Source organism: Globicephala melas, chromosome 16, assembly GCF_963455315.2.
Source record: "Globicephala melas chromosome 16, mGloMel1.2, whole genome shotgun sequence".
Taxonomy (NCBI): Eukaryota; Metazoa; Chordata; class Mammalia; order Artiodactyla; family Delphinidae; genus Globicephala; species Globicephala melas.
This window is the reverse complement of record NC_083329.1, coordinates 58,914,323-58,928,871: the sequence shown is the minus strand read 5'-3', so window position 1 is coordinate 58,928,871 and position 14,549 is coordinate 58,914,323. Positions and strand designations below refer to the sequence as shown.

The 14,549-nt window shown below is 44.1% G+C and overlaps 2 protein-coding genes and 1 long non-coding RNA gene across 23 annotated transcripts in view; 1 reads left to right on the top strand and 2 right to left on the bottom strand.

Annotated features, from left to right (window-relative positions):
• Nucleotides 1–3,286, bottom strand: part of PPP3CB (protein phosphatase 3 catalytic subunit beta) — a 47,947-nt gene extending 44,661 nt beyond the window's left edge. For 3 of the 8 annotated variants that reach the window (XM_060286077.1, XM_060286078.1, XM_060286079.1), the window contains exon 1: nt 3,138–3,286. In XM_060286077.1, coding sequence (XP_060142060.1) covers nt 3,138–3,222 — 85 coding nt within the window. In that variant the 5' untranslated portion in view covers nt 3,223–3,286. The remainder of the gene's footprint in view (nt 1–3,137) is intronic. The other 5 variants (XM_060286083.1, XM_030862598.2, XM_030862600.2 and 2 more) reach the window with 2 other exon arrangements.
• On the top strand, nt 2,656–4,457 carry LOC138842361 (uncharacterized). Its single transcript, XR_011376774.1, has 2 exons — nt 2,656–3,150; nt 4,029–4,457. It is a non-coding gene; the product is annotated as an uncharacterized lncRNA (long non-coding RNA).
• USP54 (ubiquitin specific peptidase 54) overlaps nt 3,413–14,549 on the bottom strand; it is a 151,209-nt gene continuing 140,072 nt past the window's right edge. For 10 of the 14 annotated variants that reach the window (XM_060286072.1, XM_060286073.2, XM_060286075.2 and 7 more), the window contains 4 exons: nt 13,486–13,604; nt 12,742–12,882; nt 8,649–8,835; nt 3,413–6,621 (listed from right to left, as the gene is read on the bottom strand). In XM_060286072.1, coding sequence (XP_060142055.1) covers nt 6,062–6,621; nt 8,649–8,835; nt 12,742–12,882; nt 13,486–13,604 — 1,007 coding nt within the window. In that variant the 3' untranslated portion in view covers nt 3,413–6,061. The remainder of the gene's footprint in view (nt 6,622–8,648; nt 8,836–12,741; nt 12,883–13,485; nt 13,605–14,549) is intronic. The other 4 variants (XM_070043828.1, XM_070043829.1, XM_070043830.1 and 1 more) reach the window with 2 other exon arrangements.

Genomic DNA, 14,549 nt, shown 5'->3' with positions numbered 1-14,549 from the left:
ATATATAATAGCTAAAAAACTTACAACACACACTCTTTAGCATTTTGGTTCAATCTGAAAGTCTGATAATTTAAGAGATAAGGATAATATAACCTATGAAATAAAGAAAACATGTTGAATGCAAAAGAGAGTCACATTGTGGGTGCTAAAATGAACATATACACAATATAGACAATGCATTCTAAGTGATAAAGGTGAATTTTTGTATCAGGAGTAATAGATTTAATAATCTCAAGGGATAATCTAGTTTTACAAATCTGGGACCTGATCTATACGGCAAAAAGTACATTTTAAAAGTATCTGGAAAGAAAAGGAAGTACCTGAACAATTCAGGTCAAGCAAATTTCCGGGCGAGGAGGGAGAGCAATATACATAAATTCAGGGTTTTATGCTTAAATTACACACACCAATTTTGCTGATGTGTCAATAAGGCATTCACGCCAAAACAATCAGCTGTTTTTCCTAGTTTGTTTCTATTTTCTTATTTTCAACTTCCTATCTTAGCTAAAGATAGAAAAATGCTTAACAGAAAATTGTCAAGAGGGAATACTATCTCACCTAAACCACTTGGGCTACACCAACTTTCAAACAGAATTTGACCAGAGCCAGCAGCTGGAGCAGGCTCAAAACTGAACTTCTTTAACTAACCAGGAAACCTAATCACCCATAATCAGTGATATGGAATTACCACTAATAATTTCAGTGAATAGATAATTTATACATGAATCACCTATAGTATCCCAAGATCTCAAACTTCACATGATGTGAATTTCAGGCATTTGATATTAAATACAGAAAGACCTATTTCCCCTTCAAAACCTATGTGACCATAAAATATAGGCCTCCTGACTAGAAGTGTAAGAGTATAAAATTTAGAGACAACAAGGAAAAGTTTCAGGGAGTAAAAAGACTACTTGTATTCAACGTCAACGATGGTCTCCATAACATTACTACTATGAAATGGTACTGATGCAAAACTAGCACATACTGGACTTAAAAGAAATCTGGATTTTTAACAAGTTAAACCTAAGTTGAACTAGCACTGTGGTCATATATCTTCAGGAAACTGGTGTTCTTTGTCATCAAATGCAACATGAGAGTACAACTATTGACTGAGAAAGACAAGAAAAGCTTGAAGATGAAATCTAAAAGGAGATTTGTATATGAAAGGTAAGTTTCCCAGTAACTTCCAAGGAAGCCAGAGACTCCATGAGCAGCACAAACCAGTCTGTTGCACACTATATCTAAAGCATGTGATCCATATCAGTCATTCCAACTAGCTAACAAATTCCATGAAGAAATGAAAATTGTCTTGAAGAATATACTACAAAGCACATGAGATCTTACATCCATGAGCTCTACTAAACTATAATTTTCTTACCAACAAACTCCTATTTACCTAAATCAAGTGACTTTTATTTCATACCAATAAACTGCAAACATGACTGTGTCTTGCATTCAAAACTCACCCCTAAGGAATATGCCTTATGTCTGGAATCTTATTTTTACTGTATTAAAGCAGTACAAGGGAAATATTACCACATATTTGACAAGAAACAAGAAGATTCACAAGCATAAGGAGAGCATAAACTCACTGTTGCAATGTGACTGGTTGTCCCATCTAATAGTAGGGTGAAAAGTACCCAGGGAAATTAACAGACAGCACAAGTATACTGTCAGCAAATTAACAGGCAGCCCATGTCTCCTATTCCCACCCCCACAGAACTTCAGGATTTCACAATAGGATGAATGCCTGAACTACCAATCATTTTTCTTTCTCTTTTTTAAAAGATTTCTCAGGACAAGGATTCCATAAACTCTTTTTTAAGTTCATTCCAATAACTGGCCTGAAAAGATATACTATTAAGTTTTTTAAATTATCTACATAGCCTAGATACAAATTAGTGTTATTATTATTAAAGGAGACTCGAATTGACAAATTAAAATTAAAAAAACACAAAGGAAAAAGTTTTTCTTGTTTTTAAATATTTTAATGGAAACATGTCTAGTCAGATTTCCAAAACTGGGCTAACAGTGTTTACATTGTGCCAGTATACTTAAGAAGATGAATTAAATAAATAAATAAAACAAATAAAAGTATCTATCTTTCAAAAATAAATGTGATACAATAAGGAAACCTTTATTCTAAAATGATTTCAATTTACTGACCAAGCTACAGGATAAAGAAAAATCATTTCAAATTATGTTTTTCACCTCCGCAGCAGTGCTTCAAGTTGATGGGCTCTCCCAGAAAGCGTGGAAATCTTAAGCAACTCTCAATTAGCCCTCAATTTCTCTATTTTAAATTAATCTGCTGACCTGTGGTCGTTAAACAACCATAAATTCTGCACCAGCTGAGAAATATTTAATTTTTTCTTCTAGGGGGAGTGTGTGGGTGTCTGCCTGCAAAGGAGGGCTAACCCCTCTTGGCCTTTGACCAAAAAGTGTTGACGGTTTTCTACGTAAATGCTTCTTCCTATCCCTGAAGCTTTTTTCTCTTTTATGCTGTCTTTTTTCCATCTATTCTGCACTTAAAGCCGGGGCCCCCAAATTCTGGCTCGTCCCTTCACCCTTGTCCGATCCCATACAGTTCCCCCAATTTCCGCGCCGGGTGACACCTGAGGGCCGAAGGCGAACCCCTGCGGCTGGCGCTAACTAGGCGCGAATAGGGCAGACGGCTGTCATTGGGGAGCAGACGTGGGCCAAAGCCGAGGTGATTTCTGACTGCTCATCGCCCGGCGCCGCGTGGCTGAAGGTCTCCGAGCCCCTCGGTCCGCCCAGGCAAGCAAGGCGTGCAGCTGTCGCGGTGCAGGAAGCTAATCGCGGCCTTTGGGCCGCTTTTGACAGACCGGGCAGGAAAAGAAAGGGGCTCTGCGACTAGTAGCCTCACCCCTTCGGCTAGGAGACCCCCCCAGGGCGAAACCCCCGCCACGGCCAGAAGGCAAGCGAGAGACCGCGGAGCCGCCGCCACCGACTCAGCCCAGCCCAGCAGGGGCCCGCCCAGGGGCCACTCCCCAAGGGAGGCAGCCAGTCATTCGCCCGCCCTTCCGGGCCCGCTCCGGAGGGGACGGTCTCCCGCCCGCCCTCACACAGCTACCTCCTCAGGCCAGGCCCTCAGGGCTTCGTCCACCTCTCACCTTTGACGACTCGGTCAGCCCCGGGAGGGGGCGGCGGGGGCGGGGGTGGGGGCGGTGCAGCCCGGGCCGGCTCCGGGGCGGCCATGCTGGGCCCGGGGCTCGGCTAGGCGCTGGGCCGGGCGGGGTTGGGGGCGGGGGCGGCGGCTACCAGAGCCAAGCGGCGGCGCCGCCGGGGAACATGGCGGACCCTCTTTCCCTACAGAGGGGCTAAGACCGGCATGCACCGCGCGTGCGGGGGCGGGGGCGGAGCAGGCTCTAGGGACTTGGGCAAAATTACTGAGGCTAGGAGAGAAACGGGACGAGCCAAGGGATCAGGTGAAAATTCTGGGCAGGCAGAAACAAAAGAGTGAGAAGAGATGGCTGTCTGCATCTAGTTGCTGCGGTGAATGAGTGCTAGGGAAAACGACACCAGCTTTTATGGAGCTCCCAGTAAGATGGGGTGACGATCAAACCTAAGAATCTCCTACTAATAGAGAAAAAATATATAACAATTTGACTACCGAATCCGGGTACTTTGGTTGGTAACTGAAAGGAGAAATAGAGGAAGCATTCTAGATTCTAGAGCAAAGCAACAGTTCAGAATGGAGTCTGAGAGAGAATCTGACTGACCCTTGTGTTTAGAGCCTGGAACTGTCAAGAGTCTGGAGGCACAGAGTAACAATGCAGGTAGAGCAGACTAGGCTCCAAGGGTTAAGAATCAAAACACGTAAGAGGAAAGAAAGGGATGACACCAAGAGACGTTCAAAGAGTACAGAATTCACCTGAAAAGGACACAGCCTCCCTCTTGATTCATTCAGAAAACAGAGATTCCGAAGGCAGAGGAGTAAGTAGGGAACTGGAAATTAGTTCCTCATAAGAAATACCTCACAGGATATTTCTCTGCATATACAGAAATGTGGGCCCAGGTTTTCTATGGAAACTTTATAGAGACGGACATTCATGGGGAACGGAGTAGTGGGACAAGAACTGACTGTTCGGGACTTCCCTGCTGGCACAATGGTTAAGAATCTGCCTGCTAATGCAGGGGACACGGGTTCGAGCCCTGGTCTGGGAAGATCCCACGTGCTGTGGAGCAATTAAGCCTGTGCGCCACAACTACTGAGCCTGTGCTCTAGAGCCTGCATGCCGCAACTACTGAGCCCGAGAGCCACAACTACTGAAGCCCACGCACCTAGAGCCTGTGCTCCGCAACAAGAGAAGCCACCGCAATGAGAAGCCCGTGCACCACAACGAAGAGTAGCCCCCGCTCGCCACAACTAGAGTAAGCCCATGCGCAGCAAAGACCCAGTGCAGCCAAAAATAAATTTTAAAAAAAAAGAACTGACTGTTCAATCAATAATTATTGAAGTGTGTATGACACCAGGAAAGGTACTGGATCATGAACAGAGACCAGCATATCCACTAAGATCTATATATCTTGATGGCATAGGATTCAAGTAGCATAGGGTGAGAAATGCCTGCACATCCTCCTGCTCAATACTACATGTGCTCAGAATCTGTTCATAATAGATGGAGATAATTAGATAAGCAGTTGTTCAAAGGTCTCAAAGAGCACCTCTCTACCTCTTCATTTCGTCAATCTCAGTGATCATGAGAGCTGGGGTAAAACAGAAGAGAAATGCCCGATGGGTATTCTTTGCAAAGGGAACTCACAAAATATTTTTTAGAGGGAGGTGAATTGGGGAGTGAGGCAGGGGTGAAAATGGATCTTTCTGGCATGGAAGTGCAATAATTCCACAGGGGAAGGGGAGGGGCAGCCATGGGAAGAGAGCAAGGAAAGGATACGAGGCGCATCACAAACTTGTAGAGGGAGGGCACCAAGAGTACCTAGATCAGGAGTGAGTTTGTAAGAGGAGTTTGAATCCCCAGAAAATCTCCCTAAGGAGGGAAGGAGAAAGTGTGTAATGTGTTGAGTGCCTCTTGGCAGGAAAGGGATAGAAAATATACTAGTGGCAATAATAACAAGGAAAGTCACTCCATATTAGGACCCATTGACTCCTACCTTGAATATATACCCTTCAACTATCCTTCAATTCCTCTTTGGCTGCTCACTTTCACTCAGTCAAAAGCCATATACAGAGCCCCAGGCCTCTGGGAATTGGTATTTCTTGCTTCTCCAGGCTTCCCCACCCCAATACAAAAGAGCAAGAGCATACAAAAGGGATTAAATAGACAATTAAGTGACAAGGAATTAAATAGAACTATCTTATAGATTTATTAATGAAAAATACTTTACAAAAACAGTATGTTTGGCCCTAAAATAGTTCAGCTGACTCTCAGGGTTTACAACGGCGACTGAGCGAGTGGCAGTAATGGCTCTGCTGCTGAGGACAGGAGGGTATGTTAGTGTGCCTGACTCCATCTGTTCAGAAGAGCAATTGTTATGTTGGCAGCCTCGAATTCTAGGCCAAAAGTTTGAGGGCAGAGGGACAATCTGGGCAGGTGGGTTAGCCTGAATGTTGTGGTCAAGACCAACACTACAGGGCTACATGTCCCTCCAAGGATGGGGGATTGGGAAGACAGAAGGTCAGGTAATAGGGACAGGTGGATAAAACAAAGAAGTTGGTAATATAATAAGGAACAGAATACGAGGGCTCAGGTGGAGGTGGGGGCATAGAGTATTCAGGAATAAAACGGTGACCCTAAGATCCTAAGGAATGGCTAGTGTCCAGAGTAATATGGATTCATCTTTAAGGTGGGTCAAATAAAGCCCTAAACAGCAGCTGCTTCCTTTTGCTAGGTGAATGGAAATTGGAATTTCAAATATTCCCTCTCAAAGAGCCAGGTCTCTTTAGCGGTTCCTGGCACCCCTAGGAGAAGGTGCCAACTCTATGCTGAGATGAGACTAGCACAGCCCCAGCAGGGATGCAGGGTACCAACTCTATAGAGAAAGCTGTGGCTCCAGGAGAGGAAAGGGGTGACCTTTACCACCTGCTGTGCTGCATGGCTCTAGCCCTGATCTGCTCTCTTCCAGGGGCATCTGCTAGAACAAACAGAAACTCCTCTCTCTCTGTCCTCCTGTGCCCAGATTGCAGGGTATAACTGCTTTGCCTCCAGTCATCATCTGGGGGCATATCTACTCTTCGAGGACCAGGGGCTCGAAACCCTGGAACAGGACCTGAATTCCAAGCTGACCTCAGGGGTACACGAAGACTGCTTGACGGCAGAGACACAGGGTAAACAATGGGAACGTGGGAGGGTGAATGGAAAAGATCCTCCCAGGACTGAGCATGAGGAACCTGAAGGCCCTGGTGTCTCTCTGGTAGTGTGGCAGTGTGAGTTAGCTGAGGCTTGCACCCTGGAGTAGTCAGGAATCTGGCGCCAATATGCTGGTTGGTCTCTGACCATGCTCCCCAGGAGGCATCTGTTCTGGTTCGATGGGGGAGACTCCGGTAGTTCAAAGTCCTTCCTGTGTGCTTGACCGCTTCGGAAGTTTCACCCCTGTCACACATAGCCAGAAACTGCTGGACACTCCTCGAAGTTCCTGGGAAGAGAAAAGAAACCCAACGATTGAGCATCTTCAGTAAAACCATTCTCCTTTCCAGAGGACCATTTCTGGCTGTTCCTTCCAACTCCCCACCTCTCCAAGAACATACACATAAGGGAAAGAAGGAACCTAGTTTTGCTTTTAATTTCATTTTTTAAAATTCTTAATAAACATTAAAATCAAGTCTCTTACCTCCAACCTGTGCAAATGAAACAGTCTCCTGGATGTTGCCATACTTCTGTCTCACTGTACTATAATCCTTCCTCCAAAAGACACACACACACACACACACACACACACACATTCACACACAAATGGCTCTCTAATATTGCAAATGTATGTTCTCACTGTGACAACTTTACTCCTTAAGAGCCACCACTCCAAAACATCACTCAGTTTTTCTGAACATGGTACCTTCACTGAAGTTAAGCTGTGTCTGCTTACATTCTTGCTCATTCTCCAAGATCTCTGCTTTTGTTTGCACCACTCCCACATACATAATGTGAAATGCCTTTTCTATACATTGATTCCCCTTTACTTAAAAGAAACAAAATAACTAATTTTCAAAAAATCACTTCTAAACAATATTTTTCATTCTTTATTTTAAAATTCCATCAACACCTGTACTATACTTACACATATGTATATCTGACTATTGAAACTCTGAGCTCTTTGAGAGCAGAGAGCTGCCTTCTTTCTCCCCTGTATTCACTGTAGCATTTGGTGCAGAACAAGTTGCAATAAATGCTGCCTGACTAATCAGATACCCCTAATAACTGTCAAAGGAGGCTGGCTACCTGGCTGTTCCACTGAGTAATATGAAGTCCATTTGTCCAGAAGGCCTGCGTATCCAAAGCTCCCTAAAATTTGGACACAAATATCAACAATACTACTCTATCTTCTGTTCTAAGAATGACAACCATCCCTCCTTGCCCTGGGGATCTACATATCCACAGACAGGTTTCTCAACCTCGGCACTACTGATATTTTGGGCTGACAGTTCTTTGTTTTGGGGGTGGGATGGGGTGTGCAAGGAAACTGCTTGTGCATTGCTGGATGTTTAGCAGCATCCCTGGCCCCTCTACCCACTATATGCCAGTAGCACCTCCCCTTTCCCGTTGAGAATCACTGCCTTAAACTGTAGATTCAGCCCATAAGGAGGAAAAGGAACAAATCTAGCTGTGGAGGGTCAAAGCCAAAAGGATACTGTCCACCTTCCCCAGGATTGTCTGGGTCTCTATACATGGCATGGATATTCCAAGGGTCTTTCCAAGTCTCCCATTCACACCTCGTCCTCCTAGATCAGGGGTCCCCAACCCCGGAGCCACGGTCTGCTATCTGTCCATGGCCTGTTAGGAACCAGGCCACACAGCAGGAGGTGAGCAGCAGGGGAGCAAGCGAAGCTTCATCAGTATTTACAGCCACTCCCCATCACTCGCATTACCGCTGGAGCTCTGCCTCCTGTCAGCATTATGGCGAGTTGTATAATTATTTCATTATATATTACAATGTAATAGTAATAGAAGTAAAATGCACAATAAATGTAATGCACTTGAATCATCCCCAAACCATCCCCCCTGCCCCTCCCATCTGTGGAAAAATTGTCTTCCACGAAACTGGTCCCTGGTGCCAAAAAGGTTGGGGACCGCTGTCCTAGACCATCGCTCAACTGAGACTCGGGATAGAAGGAGAGGAAACTAGCTGATAGAGATGACACTTCCTGTTTTGGGGGATCTTAAAGACTGGGTATTAACTCCCCTTGGTCACTTAAAAGCATATCCTATCATGACTGAAGCAATTCATTTTCATGGGTAGTTAGATTCTGGGAGCTCTGGTCTAGACCATGTTGCCCAAGAAATGATTCAATCATAATTCATCTTTAAAGCAGTCATTCATATCCCTTTACAACCCCACCTGTGACCCCTCTTCCCCCACCCCCCAACAGGTGTACTGATTTGATTCTTCCAAGTCCCTGGAAATGTACCACATTCCAGCACATAATAGTAGATTGTGGGGAGAGTTACCTGGGGGTCTATGGGGCTCCCCTGCCACGCTGGGCATCAAGACATCTGGGGACAGGAACTGTGGTTGGGATGGGTAGAGTTGGGGACCAAGGAGAAACACAGGAGGGTCATGGATGACAGGGAGGGAAGAGGAGCTGGAACAACGGTGCCCGGTTTCCAAAGGCTTTTTCCTCGCGTTTGATGAATCCTTATAATGAGACAAGACAAAAAAACATAGAGATGAGGATTAACACAGAGCAGGATATGGTTGGGTAAACAGTGAGGAAAGCAGGGGGAGATGGAAGGAACTAGAGTACAAGCATTCCTTAATCTAGAGAGGGACCCAATTTACTTGTCACTCTCCCTATCAGCCCCTCTAGGAAACATCCTGACCACTATGAACTGGAGACACCAAACTACAGATTCTCTTCCCTTAATCTATCTTCCTCATAACCCTCACCTTCCCAAACCTAACATCAAGGTCTTTAGCAAACTCCTTAATGCTAATAGTAGAATTAGAGAGATTGTGATAGAAATTTAAAAATAGAGAAGAGGGGAATTCCCTGGCGGTCCAGGACTATGCGCTTTCATTGCTAAGGGAACAGGTTCAATCCCTGGTCAGGGAACGAAGATCCCACAAGCTGCTCAGCATGGCCAAAAAAAAAAAAAAAAAAAAAGTAACAAAAGCCTCTAAAAAATACATATTTAAAAATTAAGAAATTAAAAATAGAGAAGAAATGAGAGAAATTCAGAAAGCCTGAGAGATTGAAAAAGAAAATTCTACACTCTCTCTAAATATTGGGAACTAATATATATCTCCCTAAATGTACAATCAAAAACTCTCTATTCCATCTTTCCCATTACTGCTACACTCTACAGTCTCCACTTTGGTGCTGCCTGTCAAGTTTGTACCCATTGATGCTTATGACCTGCTCTATGCTCCGTTCAACATTCACTTCTGTGGCAAAATCTCTGAAATATCCCCTTTAACATATGAAACACTAATATGTCCAAAATTGAACCAACATTCTTCCAAACTCCTCCTCCTGGTACCGTATTTTCTTGTCACCTAGACTCAAATGTTGACATTGCCCTTGATTTTGCACTTTTCTTCCACAATTCCATTAGTTACCTATGCCATGTAATGTCATTTCTACCTATAGGTTTTTTTTTTTTTTTTGCAGTACGCGGGCCTCTCACTGTTGTGGCCTCTCCCGTTGTGGAGCACAGGCTCCGGACTCGCAGGCTCAGCAGCCATGGCTCACGGGCCCAGCCACTTAGCGGCATGTGGGATCTTCCCGGACCGGGGCATGAACCCGTGTCCCCTGCATCGGCAGGCGGACTCTCAACCACTGCGCCACCAGGGAAGCCCTCTACCTATAGGTTTTATATTTAAACTCAATTGGACCACTGCAGCAGCCTCCAATTTAGTCTTCCTATCTCCAGCCCACTACCTCCTTAGTGTGGCCTGCAAGTTCCTATGTGATATGGCAATGCTGATCTTTCTCACTTTATCTCCTACCATTCCTGTGCCTTTTACACTCTAACCTTCTTAACGTTCCTCAAACACACCAAGCTCATTCCACCTCAGGGCCTTTACACTCTGCGTTTCTGTTACCGGGAATGTTCTTCCCGTGGCTTACACCTTCATGTCACTGAGGTCTCTGATCAAATGTTACTTTCTTAGAGCTGATTTCCCTCACTACTCTATCAAAAATAGCCCTGAGAATAACCACTATTACCTCTTTACTCCTCATCCTCTTCCTTTGCTTTATTCTTCTTTATCACACATTGTCTGGGGTTTACTTGTTTATTGTCTTTCTCTCTTAGTAGAATACATTTATTTTCCCTCCAGTATCCCCAGCACCTTGAACAGCTCCTGGAACATTATAGGCACTTAATAAATAATATATTAAATAAAATAATCTATATTCCAGTATATCTTATTTCCTTTACTAGATTGTAAGATATTTTGTGTTGTTCCATCAGTGTGTGCTCATAGCACCTAACAACAGCATGGCACATGGTAGGCATTTACCATATAGCATAAGGACCAGGTGCTAGTCCTCTCGGCATGTGACACAGCCATAGAAGAAAGAGACACCACTCTTCACTGGTTTCCTTTCTATCCCTCTGGTCTCTTTTACCAAGTCTCCTTTTGGGGTTCTTCAGAAGAACCACCTCAAATCTGATACTCTTCAGGGATATGTCCTGGTTCCTCACCTCTTTTTGTAATACTCTTCCTCTTTTTAGTGGCTATGATTCTCAAATCTCAATTTCAAGTTTATATGTCTCACAACCAAAGGCTACCAGATACCTGTCTCCACTCAAGCTTAATATATCCAAAATTGCAGATATCTCTCCCCCCAAATATATTCCTGCTTCTCCTCCCTCAAATATTATCATTATCAACCTACAATTCCTAGATATTATCCTTGATTCTCCTTTCTCCATATCCAGGCAAGTAGGTACCAAACACATTAATTTTTACTTCCTAATTGGCTCTCCAGTATGTCCACTTCTATCCTCCTGAACTCCTTACTGTGGTTCATGATATGACCCTTGTTTATAGTGTTTCCAGTCTCACTTGTCAATACTCTCCATCCTTCCCTCACCAGACTCTAATCATGCCATACCAATGAGCTTCTTTTAACTCAGTTAATGTCTGCTTCAGGTCCCTTTATCTGCTACATTCTTTTTACTTCCTGTAGGAAGACTTCCCTGATTCTTCAAGCCTGGTTTAGATGTCCCCTCTATTATGCTTCCATAGCATTAAATCCTATCATATTATATTACAATTGTTTATTTATCTGTCTCCCCCAGTAGACTGTAAAGTCATGAGAGCAGGGACTGTATCTAGCTCACTCACCACCACTTCCCCAGCATCTGGCACAATACCTAGAACATAAGCTCAAAAAGCATTTGTTTAAAAGAATGAATCGGGACTTCCCTGGCAGTCCAGTGGTTAAGACTTCGGCTTCCAATGCAGGGGTTGTGGGTTCGATCCCTGGCAGGGAGCTAAGATCCCACAGGCTTCGTGATCAAAAAACCAGAACATAAAACAGAAGCAATTTTGTAACAAATTCAATAAAGACTTTAAAAAAATGGTCCACATCAAAAAAAAAAGAACGAATCAATGAATAAATGAATGATACAGAAGTCAGGACAAAGGAAGCCAACTCTCCTAGGAAAATAACAATTCGCCATTAAAGGTATATGAGAACAAATATTGGGAAGAAAAGGCCACCTTTTCCAAAAAGAATGGCCAACTGTTCAGAGCTCTTTAGAAACTTATGAGCAATAAACTGGAAAAAATGACTACCTCTAGGGAAAGAAGTTGGATCTGAAGAAGTGGTGGAAGAGACAGTTTTCTTTTTGTACATTTTTATATCACATATTTAAGACCTGTTTTTTAGTATTTGTCAAACTGACCTGGTGAGCATGCTTCAATATACTGGTGCTTTGTATCCTGACCCCTACTGAAATAAAAATTCAACTTGCTTTGGGCAAGTGTGTGAAATTCTCCAAAGGCACGTTTTAGAAACCCAACCACTGAAACTATTTGAATTAGCTGATCTCTGCTGACTTGGGTGTCCCTGTCCCTTTCACATATAGACTACTGCATTAATGCCATATGAAAAGCCCCAAGGATGAGGATTTTAAATTATTTTCCTTCTCTTGCTAATGTACATGCTTCATTTCAGCTTGAAAGCACACTGGACCCTACTCAGTCATGTACTAGGATGGGGAAGAAAAGGCAAAAAAATACTCCAACCCATCTCTTATCTTCTTCCTTTGATTAGTACAGTGGGTTCTAACCCAGTCAGCAGCAGTGGCTTCTCCAAGACTCCTCTTGAGGCTGCTAGTACTCTTCTCATCCTGGGGAAGCCTATAATACACCTTCCAGAACTGCTACAGAGAAGGGACATTCTTCTAGGCTCCAAGTAAATGTGTGTCAAGAAAATAATGACTATGTGTCCTCATTTTTGCTGAGTGCATATGGCTTTCCCCCAGATTACAACTTTCAGCTTCTCCTGCCCCTTCACCTGCAGTATATTTTTACCTAGCAAGAGAAAGAAGATGCTCTGAATAGATAGACCCTGATTCTACTTACAAAACTGTGGGAAGAGACTGGGACGTCCTCCCTCTCTGAGACAACGGTGCCACTGAGACTGCGTGAGATGCGCCGAAAGTTCTCTGCACCATACTGATCATCCTCCCCACACTCCCTGCTGGGGCCTCGGCCAGGTGCAGCCTTCAAACACACAGACACACACAGGCAGACACAGAACACCAGACATGTGGTTTTCCCACAGACACTGTCCCGAGGGATATGGGAGAGAATAGGGTAAGACTCACTAGTAGATATCTGAATTAGACGTATTTAAAAGGTAGTGGCCATATGGCAATCTCCTCTCACTCAAAAGAAGCCCAATCTGGGACGAAGTGAGAGAGTAGCATTGACATATGTACACTACCAAATGTAAAATAGATAGCTAGTGGGAAGCAGCCGCATAGCACAGGGAGATCAGCTCGGTGCTTTGTGACCACCTAGAGGGGTGGGATAGGGAGGGTGGGAGGGAGATGCAAGAGGGAGGGGATATGGGGATATAGGTATATGTATAGCTGATTCACTGTTATACAGCAGAAACTAACACAACATTGTAAAGCAATTATACTCCGATAAAGATGTTAAAAAAAAGAAAAAGAAGAAGCCCAATCATAGACCTTCTTCTCTTCCAACAGCCCCACATTACCATGCCGCTGCTTTACCACCAACCCTACCACTCATCTCTCTCCATAATTCTTTCCCAACACATCACCCCATGCCCAAAACTTTAGCACCTGAGGTGGCTACCTGAGAAGTAGACACTGTATTGGCTTCATGGAGACTGTGCTCTATTTCTGCTGTTGGGGTCTTTGAGAGATCAAGGCCAGGGGCTGAGCGCAACCTCCTTCCTACACCATCTGTAGAGCCTGAGGAGGAAAACATAAATACAAGTTGAAGCCATCTCTTCTCCTGGAGTCTAAACTCAGCCTGGCAGCACAACACTCAGGAATTCTTGTTTCATTAAATAACAAATATGCATCTCTGAATCCACTGGAGGATGGGCTCCTGGAACGTAGAAACAGGAGTTTCAGAATATGGATAGCTTCCTATAAGACTATAAGGATCTCAGAACACAGGCCTTGAAGAACCTTGTTGAGAAAGGGCTCTGTGGACAGATAGCTGAATAGCAAATATAATCAGCTTTGCTTCTGTCAGCCTTGGGCCCAAGACTTATAATACATACAGAGGAAATTATCTGATATAGTGATTCTCTAGAGTGTCTATGATGACAAAGGAACTATTATCTCCAGTCTGGTTAGGAATTGAAAATTATCATAGTAATCACATATTAAACCGACTCATTTTACAAAGCAGGAAAATGAGTTCCAGGATCTGACAAGTAGTAAGTAGTTTAACCAGGATTAAAACTCAAGTCTCTGCACTTACACTTCCAGTTATATACTACGAGCAGGAGCTCTTCAGCAACATTTTGTATGTGCAGTGCTCTTTTACTTCCCCCATTATCTTCTCTTTTTTTTTTTTTTCCTGTACACGGGCCTCTCACTGTTGTGGCCTCTCCCGTTGCGGAGCACAGGCTCCGGACACGCAGGTTCAGTGGCCATGGCTTACGGGCCCAGCCGCTCCGCGGCATGTGGGATCTTCCCGGACCGGGGCACGAACCCGTGTTCCCTGCATCAGCAGGCGGACTCCCAAGCACTGCACCAGCAGGGAAGCCCCAGCTTCTCTCTTTTCTTCACTTAAATTCTAAACAAATTCTAAATGTTTATCTCTTCCTCAAAAACTTGCGAGACTATTAAGAGATGAGCTGTTCCAAACTGGACATGTGACTCCCAAGGCGCTCACCCCAATAC